The sequence below is a fragment of the Melopsittacus undulatus genome, chromosome 4, assembly GCF_012275295.1.
Source record: "Melopsittacus undulatus isolate bMelUnd1 chromosome 4, bMelUnd1.mat.Z, whole genome shotgun sequence".
NCBI classification, from domain to species: Eukaryota; Metazoa; Chordata; class Aves; order Psittaciformes; family Psittaculidae; genus Melopsittacus; species Melopsittacus undulatus.
In genome coordinates, this window is record NC_047530.1 from 82150641 (window position 1) to 82163406 (window position 12766).

The 12766-nt window shown below is 45.4% G+C and overlaps 1 protein-coding gene across 1 annotated transcript; it reads left to right on the plus strand.

Moving 5' to 3' along the window:
• Window positions 1-5780: 5780 nt before the first annotated feature.
• On the plus strand, window positions 5781-10332 carry TMEM37 (transmembrane protein 37). The gene is made up of 2 exons (XM_005153782.3): window positions 5781-6078; window positions 7035-10332. Exons 1-2 carry the CDS (start codon window positions 6058-6060, stop codon window positions 7605-7607), a joined length of 594 nt encoding a protein of 197 aa, XP_005153839.1. The 5' UTR covers window positions 5781-6057; the 3' UTR covers window positions 7608-10332.
• Window positions 10333-12766: the final 2434 nt, after the last annotated feature.

Sequence of the window (12766 nt, forward strand, 5' to 3'; positions counted from 1 at the left end):
TTGTAGGTAGAGGTAACTGCCTCCAATAAACTTTTTAATCACTTTATTAAAGTGGTAAAAATAGACAACCATTAATGTATATAGCCTTGGTATTTGAAACAGAAGTTACAAGCCTCAAACCAATATACAAATTCAGAACCATTGCCCTGTCTGCACTAAAGTCCTCTTAATTGAGGAACAGATGATTCTGATGACAGGGCAGTGCTGCAAAACAGGGGATTGTTCTGACACCCATTCAGGGAGTTGTTATTTCCTCTGTATTCTCAAAGAAAAACCAGCAACATCCTGATCCTTGCAGTTCTTGCGAAGGGGAAGAGACGTGTGCTGAAACAGGAGCAACACACAGGAGGTCAGAGGCCAGCTGGCATGTGTGCACTCAGGTCTGGTTTGCTGACTTAGCGGAGTGTGCAGGATGGAATCTGGACTTTGGATAAGGTAACAATAAATGTTAACTCACTTGTCTGATAAGATAGTGTTCCTTCTATCATGTTTCTGCTATTAGTTCTTGGACAGAGAAACTAGTTGGTTAGCACTCAGTGCAATTAGGGATAAGCTGTAAAGGGGATGTTGTTTTCCTTGGGTTTTGGTTGCTCTTAGCAAACATACGTGAAGGTGCAACACTTCCAGCACAGATTTAACAAATCACTACTGGTGTGCTCCTTAAGGCCCATAACTTAACAGAGTTGAAAAGTCTGTTTTTTGTGTTCAACTTAAAAAGCATTCCCTGGCTGACTGCAGTGAGTACCTCTTTCTGTCACAATTCTTCAGTCCTCATCTGAAGTGATCTTGTTTCACAATGCAAGTATTTTAACCTTTGAACTTATTTGACTGTGATGATACTGCTAAAAATAAATGACAATTGTATTTGCTACTGTTTAAAATATTTGCTCTGTTCCGTGAGTGTTCAGAGCAAACAGTATTGGGCAATAACACTTTGGGTCGACTAGCCATTTGAGCTTGGTGACTAGGCATCTGAGCCATCTTATGGGTTTGGTAAGATTAATTATAAACTGGGAGAGAAAAAATAAAGTATCTATTTTAGCTTGACTAAATTCCTGAATAGCACAGCTGGCACCTAAAACGGGTTATTCATTCTTATGAAGTGTCAAAGCTACTTCGTAAGATAAGTTGATATGACACAGACGTAACAAATTTGAGAGTTGCAATAATAAACTCAGAAGTGTAAAAGTTGATAGAATCAAACAAAAGTTAGAATCTGATCTTTTTTTTTCCTCCTGCTCACAAGTATGTAAGCTATCTTCAGGCTCACGTAATTGCTCTATAAATTAGCTGATCTTCAGCTGCTCATTTAATGTGCAAATACAACAGCAATCCATTCCAGGCATGAGTCTGTCATTTATAGAATGATCTTATATTTCCCCTAGAGCTAGTGCATCTGTGAAAGTTAAACACAGCTTACATTGCTTGGCTAATGCAGCCAGAGAGACACCTTGTTTGTCTCCACCACAGTGTGCAAGGCACTGACTCTTACCATGTTCCCCAAAAGGCCAAGACAGATGGATGTCACCTCCTCCTAACAAACGCCACTCATGAATGAGTTCTGAATCTGGAAAGTAACATACTTGGTATTTTTAAATCTGAGTAGTTAGCTGCATTGGTCTGATTTTTTTTACTGAGAGAACAAATGTATATCTGACAGCAGAGAAACTGAATAATGTGATTTCTCCCAGCTTGTACACTATTGAAATACTTATCCCAATCTTTCTAATAGTGCTAAAAAGGCTAGAGTTTTATTTTCTGTAGTGAATGTATATTTCAAAGCATCAATTTGTCGCAATGGACAGATGTAAATACTTTGAGGGATGTTCTAAGCCAGTGTGACTATTGCCAGAGGTCCCTGAACAGAGCTGAATCCAAACTGATCAGAAGTGAAGAAACAATTTTTCCAGTATACAAGTTGCATTCCTTTAAGCCTCTTCTGCTTAAAGTCTCTTCTTATTCTTTGCATTAGTTGGGGTAGGGCTTAAAGTCACTGTAATGGACCAGCATACTACTGGCATGTTTCTAACCCAGCTATGAGTGCTTTAACAGGTACTGCTTGATCTGGATGAAAAACAGGATCCCAGACCTTGGAGGTGTGTGTTCTCGCTGTATCAAGCAGCGAGTGGGAGAATCTGGGACTGCAGGGACATGTGATGGCCTCTGGCTGCTGCCAGTGGCACGGGAGAGGTGTGCAGGCAGGGGGCAAAATGAAACCATCTGGCCCAGGAGCTCTCTTCGTGTACTTAACTGCAGCTCTTTTATGTACTGAGAGGAGACAGCTGTCCACTTGGCTTCACTAACTTGCAACGGTGGGAGGAAAATCATGACCTAAAGTAGTTGTGATAGGGGGTTGGTCTGAGCTATACAGGCCCTGGGATTAACCCCAGCTCCCCTTGTTACACCTGCTGCCTCAGGCAATTGCTGAATTTTTGCCCCATTCCAGAAGCTTTGTTTGAGCTCAGCTAGGTTGAATCAAGCAGAGCTGAATGCTGTCTCTTCAGCTTGAATTTCTGCCAGGGAAAAAAAAAAAAAAAGGAAAATAAAAATCTGTAAAAGCACAGTGACATGAAGCAGCTCTTTACCTCTTCTTTGTAACATTTTCTACATGCTCTCTTTTTGACGAAGACACAAAGAAAACCGTTTTGTCCCTCATAGGTTTTGGGCATCTTCCAAAGTCTCAAGTCTGAGGTACTGAAGATCTATGTCTCCAAGATGTAGTCAATTTCTGTTTTGAAAGACATCTTGAAATAGGGATTTGACAACCATGAGGGCTTAAATGCCTAGCCAGATCAGTTGCTATGCCAAGAGTTGAAGAGATGATCAGAAAGAATTTTATTCAACAAAAAATGCATTTAGAGATGTAACCAGTTTAAAGACTAGATGAATCCAGTTCTGTGGTGTTTGGTCACTGGTGTTTGCTTTACCTTGAAGTGAAATACTCCTTTAGGTAACTGTTCCCTAAGCCCCTGGTGACACTTAGGCTTCAGTCCTGAACCTTATTCAGGCTTCTGCAGGAGAAAAGCTGGAACAAATTCTTCAGTGTTAAACTTCTCATACCTTTAAATGAACCAGATAAAACTGTCCCCATGTTTTACAACAGTCTCTGGTAATTTCCATTATTTATGAACACATTTCCCTGAAAACTTTCTGTCCAGGGATAGGATGTAAAATACCCACTTAAACAATGGAGAAATCGGACTTTCTAAACAAAATAATGAAACTGGCAATATACCAAGAACTCAACAGAGCTGAACCAAAAATACATTTGAAGTACTTTAAAGGTCACTTACTGTGTTGTTATGACGTAGGTAGTGTATTTTTCAGGGGAGGGGGGAAACCAAAACGAACTTTTTTTCTCTTAAATCACTGAGCTCTTTCGGTTGTAAAACACTGACTTTCACATATGATTTTCCAAAATAATGACCTTGAGGCATTTTCCCACAATTCATCTTTTCAAGCAACTTTATTGTTGGTTTGGTTTTTTTTTTTTTAATCTTGAAAAGACAGAGCTTGTCTTGTTTTGTTATAAGACAATGAAGATAAACTCCTTTCCCTTTGAAAAAAAGGGTGCACTGTTCTAAGCAGGCTTCATAAATCCAGACACCTTTACCAGAAGGTAAAGCAACAACAGAAACTAAGTGCTAATAAACTGTTACTGTTTGATTTACACAAGTGTTACAGTCATCCTGGGTGACTTCAGCAATGAATGAATCTGAAAGCACCAATTCAACACTGCTATTGATTACAGGTCAAGTTTAATTCTGGTGTATATTTTGTATTTGGGAAAAGTAAATTAAATACAAAATATTAAAGCAATTTTGTATTTGCAGCAAAAGTACCATCCCCAAACCACTCTTTTCCTCAATAACCCAGCTTAGCAGAAAACTCTCTATCTACTAAAGGATCCAAGTAGGACAGGGAGCAATTTTGTTTTCAAAAGTAACCACTTTAAGTTCCTCATTGGACAAAGCAAACCTATTTGCTCATCTGAGCCTTACCACTGGCTTTTACAGGAAAGAAACCATCTTGTTCAGTGGGAGATACCTCACTATTAAAAATGTTATTTTTTTCTTTAATTGCTGAAGTCATTGGTGTGACTCCTGTTTAAAGCAGATCTATACATAATCATTTTGCTAACTGGGGGCCTTGCCTAATGCATTGCAGGACTGAGCCTGTGTTACAGAAAGTGTATGTCATGTGAGGGTTTTGCCAGATAAGTGTCGATGTATTTTGTCTGGCCTGAGCCTGACAAAAAGTTCAGTATGGTTAAGTGCAAGCAGCATTTGTTCAGTTTGTGCAGCACATGAGACAAGACTTCCTTTGGATTTTGAGCAAAAAAAACCCAAACCATATATATCATTACATTTGGAAGTGGAATGGTTCAATAACAAATTGATGTGAACAGTCTGAACACTACAATATGGAAATGCTGTTTAACCTGTGGAGTCCCAGATGTCCATAAAGCTATTCTATCATCTGACGAACCTAAAATTAAAGTGATTTGGCAAAGCATCAAGTTTGCTAGCTTGGATAACATATTCAGGAAACAAAAAATGTTGCAGACCACAAACCCACAGAAGAAGTTTTAACAACAGACCTTGCAAAAATTCGCCATGTCTTGCAAAAGCAGAAAAACTCCAGTGTTTGATAAAAATATAATCTAATAAAGTATACAGCAAAGACCATCAACAATTGAACCAAAGATTTTGCACAAAGAGGGAAAGAAAAAGGTCAGAATGTATCATCATATGCACAGTATGAAAACTGAAGTAAACATGTTTTGCAGAGCTCTCACTCTTACTAGAAGTAGTGTTACAGAAAACACACCCAGTCAGATCATAGCAGACACATGTATTTTTAAAGGAAACACAGAAAGCCCTCATGAAACTGTGTAGAGATTAACGTAAGGAGCCAATCTGTATAGACAACTGATTTGTTCAGAAATGGAAGCTGGAAGAAAGGTGAAGTTACAATAACTTCTACCACCTCGTGCTGGAGAAGGAGATCCTTCCAGCTCTGTTCAGCTGGGGAGGGAATGGTCGAATTCTGATCCTGGCTATGTACAAGGGAGGCCCAGAACAACCTGTGTGTCTGTCCACTGGACCCTGTAGAGCTGCTACAGACCTCTCGCTGGAACTGAAATCAGAATTTGGCAGTAGAACATGAGTTTCTAATGACACAGCAAAACCCAGGTTCCTTGGGCTATCTTTTGTAAGCTGTTTCTGACAAAAAAAAAAAAAAAAAAAAAGGTAAAGCAATTAGTAATTCATTAGAGGATGGCAAAACACGAGCGAGAAAAAGATCAAGGACATAAAACTTTACAAGCAGAAACTTTTCTGCTGACGGTACATGTAGAGAGATACGTAAGGTTAAGTTCGCCAGTACCAGATAAGAGTGCGCGCACAGCCCAAGGTGAGCAGCTCACAGCTAGGACGGCATGTGTTCGAATGGTTTCGGCGGCACAACAGCGGGATCAAATCCTGCGGGGGAGCGGGAGGGGCAGAGCAGGATGGCGTGTTACTGTATCCACTGTAGCGCTTGCTACTGGGTATCCTTGCATCTCACCGCTCCGGAGAGGGGCAGCAGGTCTCCTTTGTGGCCCGCTTCTGCTGAAGTGCAGCACCCGCCCCCCGACAGGCTGTACACAAACACGGGCTGTCCACCCCGGGGGCGGGCAAGCAGGTCTAGGGCTTGTTCCCCGTCCCATGCCGGCCTGGCATCGGGCCGAGAAACAAATCTGGAGCTCTCCGGCAGCCGGTGACGTATGGGCAGGGGATGAGGCTGCTGCTCGGACACCTTCTCCCAGGGCAGCCGTGCTCTAGACCTGGCCTGGACTAGCCCGTGCCTCGGTCCAGGGCAGCGCTGCCCTCCCTGCTATGGGCCCGGCCCGGCTCCGCCCGTCGGGGCCGCGGTGCTGACTCAGCTGCGGAAGGGCCCGGAGGGTGCCGCGGCCCCGCGGGCGGGGCGGGAGGGGTGGCGGGCTGCCCACTGCCCTCCGGGGACATAAAAACCCGCGGCCGGAGCCCGCCCGCATCTGCCGGCGCTGGCGGCACCATGACTGCCATCGGGGCGCAGGTACGTCTGTCCCTGCTCCCGCTGCCGGGGCAGCGCCGGGGAAGGGGGGCTCGGGGAAAGCTCCTCGGGTACCGAGGCTGCCCATTGCGGGGCAGCTGCTGCCGCTCAGCCCTGAGCGGCTGGGTACGCCGCGACCCTTCCCGGAGCTGCGGGGCGCAGCCGGCTTGTCCATGGCTTTCCCCAGACGGGTAGCAGCTCCCTCGGTCCGTAGCTCTCTCCTCTCTGGCGCGGCTGCAGCCGTTCTCGCAGCCGCACCCGGCTCTCTGAGCACCACCGCCTGCCGTGCAGGGCTGGAGGGCGCTGCGGGGTGCTTGGCTCGGCTTTTAAGATCTCGGGTGCTCTTGGAGGAGTTCGGTGAGGAAGCCCCTTGCGTTGCCCTAGAGGGTCCGCGGTGGGTGCATGTGGACAACCCAGCCCCGGGGAAAGCCGAACCGTACGGCCGATGGGTGAGGAGGGTCCGGACCCCGGCTGCCGCTGGCAAGGGGAAAAGAAAGGAGAGCCTGGGTGGCTGCAGCCCGAAATGGCTGTGGGAAAAGAACGGCAGTTCTGGTAGCCGGGTGCTCCCTTCTTCTCCTCCGCCCCGCTTCTGTCTCCTCCGCCGTCCATCCGTCGGCTCCATTCTCCCAGAGGCCGGTGGTTTCCTCCAGTCTTGCCAGAGCTTGCTGTGCGGTGGGGGCCGCGGGGTTGGTATCCTGCTCAGCCCACAGCCTTTGTGATCCTGAGCCCGGGCCTTGATGTGGAAGCGTTCATTGTTCATGCAGCCAGGGAACCGGGAGAGCTTCACCCACCCTTCCTTTGTCCTAGGTACAGTCTGCAACTGCATCACCTTCCCCTGTGTGAAGGGGGTTGATGTGCACAAGCACATGATGAAGTCCCATAGCTTTGTGTCTCTGGTTTTGTTTCACCCTTAAGTAGTGCTATTAACCCAGGTTTTATTTTCCCCACTACCGTTTAAGGCACAGAGGCTGCTGGCACACCGGAGACCACAGAAATCCTTCTTTGAGACATTCATCAGGAGCCTGATCATCTTGTGTGTGGCAATAGCAGTGGTCTTGTCATCCATCTCTGTCTGTGATGGCCGCTGGCTCTTTGCAAGGGGGCAGCTCTTCGGACTGTGGCACTTCTGCACCATTAGCAATGACAGCATCCTGAAGTGTGTCACTGACCTCAGCCTGGCTGAGGTGGAGGGGCTGAGCATGGGGGTGATTCCTGTAAGGAGCATGGTGTCCTTTGCTGTTGTGGTTGCCATATTTGGCCTGGAGCTGCTGATGGTGTCCCAGGTCTGTGAGGATGCCAATGCAAGGCGGAAGTGGTCAATGGGCTCAGTTCTCATCCTTGCTTCGTTTTTGCTGTCAGCCACCGGTGTCCTGAGCTTCTCCATCCTTCTGAAGGATCACCTCACCTTCACGGGCTTCACACTGACGTACTGGTGCGAGTTCATTGCTGCCTTTCTCTTCTTCCTTAATGGGATCAGTGGACTTCACATCAACAGCCTCACACACCCCAGGAACAGGGTAGGCAAGATCTAAGTGCAAAGGGTGTACCTCCACCTTTGTGTAATCAGCTTTGCCAATTAGACTGGAAAAGAGTGTCTAATGAAGCTTGAAAAGGACACCATGTCTTAAATTGTGCTCAAGGTGGGGAAGCATGAGTCAGTCTTGATGGCTGTAGAAGACTTACCCACCCACTGGTCAGCATGAAGGACTGCACAACAGGAGCAAAGCAGACTGGGACTGGCTGTTGCAGTGCAGTTTTTGGAAGAGTGGATTAAAAGAGAGTGCTCTGTCAAACATGTGGAGGGGTAGCAGTCTGTGATCTACACACACAGGCTATTTTGAGGCTTACACGAAGCCTGTACTCTTATCAGTTTGGTCTTGTTATGATTTCCTCTGTACTCTAGAGCCTGTGAATAGTGACATAACTTTGGTGTGTGTGTTGCGGCTCTGCTCTGACTTGGGAACAGATGATTTGTGGCTGGTCATGCTCAGTGGCATGGAGTATTAAAAATCTCAACTGGATCTCACTCCTCCACTTCTGTTTCAAAAGAAGGCACACAGGTCTTGATCTGGTTACTCATTTTGTGTGTGTGCTGGCATGTTCCCTGTATCTGACCTGTTTTTCTGGGACACTTCTGACAGAGGGAGAGAGATGTAGCTGTATGGGGGCCAATGGCAGGCTCTGGGTGTGATGCAGGTGTAGAAGGAAGGATTTTGATACATTCCTTGGGCAGCAGTGTATGTTCCTGTGCTCACATCCTCTACTCACTGTCACAACTCCTCTGCCATGCTTGTAGGATGTGTGCCAATAGGTCACCCAGACTGACTCCCTCGGCCTTTGCAGAGTTCACTGTAATGGACTGCTGCTCTTCCTGGTTTCCTTTCTGTCTACTTGGGAGAAAAAAGACACTCTGTAGGGCTTTAGGTAGGGTTTGTGGCTGGGCAGACCACGCTGAGACCATCAAACCTTCTGGGCTGTGTTTTTGTTGTCAGGGCTCCCTGCTTGGGCAATAGGAAATCTCATCCTGGAGCTGAGCTTCCTGTAGCATTTATTCTGGGAGGTGAAAGCTCTAAATCCTCATGACCAACATCCCACTCTTCTCCTGAGTAACAGTGGGCCTGGGAGGAGAAGCAGCCCATGACAGCAGCTCTAATCTGTCACAGCTGGTGGAAATACAAAAAGCCTTGGTCAAATGACATTAAGGCTGCTTCTCCTACCAGTACCCAAATTGAGATCTCTGAAATTGCTGCAGCTTTGAAGTTCCCCATGGTGTCTGACATAAAAAGAGAGACTGCAGCAGGAGACCTCAGGGTCTGGTTACCCTATGTATGTCCTCCTGTCTTGCATACACCACTCTGTTGCCCACCAGTAATAATGTTTTCAGAGTATTTCAGGGTTTCTGGTTTAAGCTTGTATTATATACACTGGTAAAGCTGCTTGTATTTGTACTTTAGGATAAATGTTTCTACATGTTTCATTGCTGTAGCTTGTCTGATAGCTGTTGAGCAAGGTTTTCATTTCCTGTGCAGCAAGTCTGCCAGTTTTTCACCTGAACAAAAAAAAAAAGGCATCATAGCACCAAGGCCAAGCAAGCTGTGAAAGTGAGCCATGAGTAAACAGATTTGTCTTTGAAAGCTGAGGATCTGAAGTCCTGCCTAAGCATACATCCACACTTGCCGGATGGGCTCCTGTGAACTTGCTTGCCTTCATGAGGACAGTCTCCATTCCTTCTCAGATCTCCATAACTTTTAAGGACAATATTCCTTTGCCTGTTTTGTGATGCAGTTTCAGATCAGGCTTGCTCTGGACACTGTCACTTGTGCTTTTGCACATGAATCTGCCCCTCTTCCTGGTGAGATAATGCACAGAGCTGTGCTACCCAGCCAGCTTTTGAAGCTCTTGCAATGGCTGGGGCTTTGTCAGGCTTTCTTGACCTGCTTTTAAGGACAAGGACTTGTGCCCTTCACCTGCCTCTAGAAAACTGCACCGTGATTGCGTTTCTGTGAAGGTGGTTTTGATTTGTTGAATTGCGCTGTTCAAGATGTGCTAGTGGGCTGAACTTGTACATATTAGTATGAGCAGTGCTGCTGAATTTAGCAGAGCCACTCACCCTAGAGGGAGTCTGCAAATTCTGGTCCCAAACTGTTGCACTTTGGAGTTACTAGGTGGTGTAGAGTGCCTTAACTAATAACTCAGTTGTGGTGCCTAGGGGTGCCTATGCCAGGCAAGACAGTTCACCTACCAAAGCTTAAGGGTGTCCATGGCTTGTCTAGAAAAGTGTGTGTAACCTCAGAGTGCCTTCTTGCTGACATCCAAAACTGGAAATCAATTCTTCATGTGCTAGCAGGAGGCTGTGGCCCCAGCCCTTTCCCTGGGGGAAGGCAATAGCCAGATTCTATCCCAGTCTGGTGCCTCCGACTCCAGTTAGAAGGAAGCAGTGAAATTGGCCGTTGAGTTCAACCCAGGCCTGGTGCAATTATGCATGATTTTAGGATGCCCTCTGCTAGCTGAATGAGAGGCCTTTTGTTAGGGGTAGGGAATCCTCTAGGGAAAACAGAGTAACTTTTTTTCCAACTGTTTTTGTATAGTACTGCTTGACTTACTAATGCTGGGAGAAGATCTGTTTTGATAGCTAAATTCATTGTCTCAGATATATCCTTATATAAAGCAACCTAGGTAACTGTTTATTTTCTGAAGCCTGTGGGAGTGTCAAGCAATGTTCCTGAAGGTTGTTAAATAAATTTCTTTGTAATAAGAGAACTGTAATTCTTTCTTTTTACATTTAGATACTGGGGTGCAGATTAAAGGGGAGGAGTGGAGTTTACATAATCTCCTAGCTGCCATTCTGTGTGTCTACGCATATAGATGATGAAGAAATGACTGCATGGTGCTTTGCTGAGCTCTGATGAAGGGAGCTGTGGCTGTTGCACACTTCCCTCTCCCCTCCAGAGTGTACACACCAACCCAAGTAGCCAGGTCTGTTTTCTTGTCTTGCAAAACAGGCTGGGCAGTCAGCTGTGCTGCTCCATGGGAATTACAGATAACCTTGCAAGATCTTAATGATTTCCTGTTGTTGCATGTGCTCTGTTTACCAGCTAAAGAGCTCTGTCCTTCACCTCCCTTTTCCCACACCGCACCCTGTGTCTGAAGCATCCTTTCGTTTTTCCCCAGCTCTGCTTGTCTGGCCTGCATAAGTGGTATATAAGTAAAAAATGTATTTACACAGTTTTTTTTTTTCCAAGCTCATTGTACTAGGAGGTTTAGTTAAATGTCAGTAAAACATTTCCATTCTTCACCACTGAATTAGTTTATGTAATCTCAAGTAAGTTAATTAGCACCTGGTGTTCTCTTTCTGATGGCAGAGGTTGTTGGCCTGTCTCAGATGCTTTAATATCTTTTAAAAGCAGGATAATGTCACCTCTTGTTAATGAGCTGTTTAGATTTACTCAGTTGCTAACTTTAATTGGAAGTTTGTGCACAAACCATTGCTTGCAGATAAGAAGGAAATAATACAGGGCATGCTAGCTAGAGAAATATACTGGACTTCTACTGGCATGTTTATTTTTAAGTCTACAGTACTTTCATCAGCTATGCTTGGAAGGACATCTGGTCTGGGGGTTGAACCTTGCTTGCTTTTGTGAGTCAAGGAAAGGTGATGACCAGAGGATGACTGTCTTCACCTGCCTTCTCTTTCCCTCTGCTGGGGTTTATGTAAGCAGGTAATGGCCTTTCCTAATCTTTCATGTCAGCTTGCATCTGATCCTCATCTCTGGGTGAAAGAAAGGTCCTCCCCCGGGGGGATGTCCTGGAAGGGGTGTTGGCTGGATTCCTGGGGCCTCTCACCTTCTTGTGGCTCCAACCACTTTGAACTGCCACCATCCCTTTTTGAAAAGGCTAATTTCAGCTCCCCTGATACCCAGTGAAGCGTTGCACAATGTAGTAATTCACTGCACAACAATACTGCTTTTTGCTTCTGATAGTTTTGCAGGGAACTTCCTTGTTGCTGTGTTGGGAGAGAAAATCCATTAATCACTTCCTCTTAAACTTAGCCTTAGGTCTTGAACTGCTGGAGCTGCTGCCTGCACCACTGGCTTGCAGAGCTGCAACTGGCTTCTCAGGAGATCTGGAGTGACAAACCAGAGGCTGTCAGCAGTGATCCTGAATGATAACTATTTGTCTGAAATAATGCTAACTAGTTGTCTGAAAGATGGTCCTCACGTCCTGTTTACTGGCAACAAACGTCACTCGATTAACTCATTACACTGAATGAGCAAGTATTAGAAAAAGGGAAGTGGCTGGACTCTGAATATGGAGTTTGTATTCAGTTTGTGTCAGTAGTTTAAGGCCACTGATGCTGGAGTCTGCATGCCTTGCACCCGTTCATCTCCCACTTTTTGCATTGCTTGCAGAGATTAACTTCCCTGTTTCTTTTTATCTGCTTATAAACATTACAGCATTCCCAAAGCAAAGTTACTCTTCAATATTTTTCAGTACAGTTCATCAAAAGAGATGCCCAGTGGGGAAGGGTGCTTTTGCAGCCCTTGTGCAGAAGATGGGTGAGGTGAGACCCATCCCACTATGGTGGTGTTTGACAGCAGCTTTCTACATCCTGGTCACAGCATTGTAATGCCTGGGGGCACCTGCCTAAAGGACATGCTCTTTCCAAAATGATGAGGATTCCACGTTGCAGCTGACATCTAAGGGTTTTTATGGAGCCTCAGCTCTTCATACAAACCAGGCCGGTGCTCAATGCCTGAAGATTTCAGAATCTGGGAATGCTTCCTTTTTTTCCTTTTTCTTTTTATTTATTTATTTTTCGCTTCAGGCAAGTTAAATAAAACCAAAAAGGCTGTGTAAAACAGTGACTTATGCTAGAACTTTAAAATACAAAAAACAACATAATTTTATTTTGGGGCATGTGGTTTTCCCCTGTTTCAATGGGACTTCTCTACAAGTAAGTATCATCAGCCTTGGCTTTATCTTTTTGGAAGTATCTGACTTGCTAAATGCTCTGGGACTGTGAACCCCCAGGAATGTTGGAGGCTCTGCTTGGGTAAGTCAGCTGGAAGTGAGATTTTTCACCCCAACATGCATGGAGGGTCATTCACTTCTGGTCATGGGGCTGATCCTGCTTTTGCTCTTCCTTCCACTTGCTGTGCCTGAGTTTTAAAGGACAAAGTCAACTAAAAAA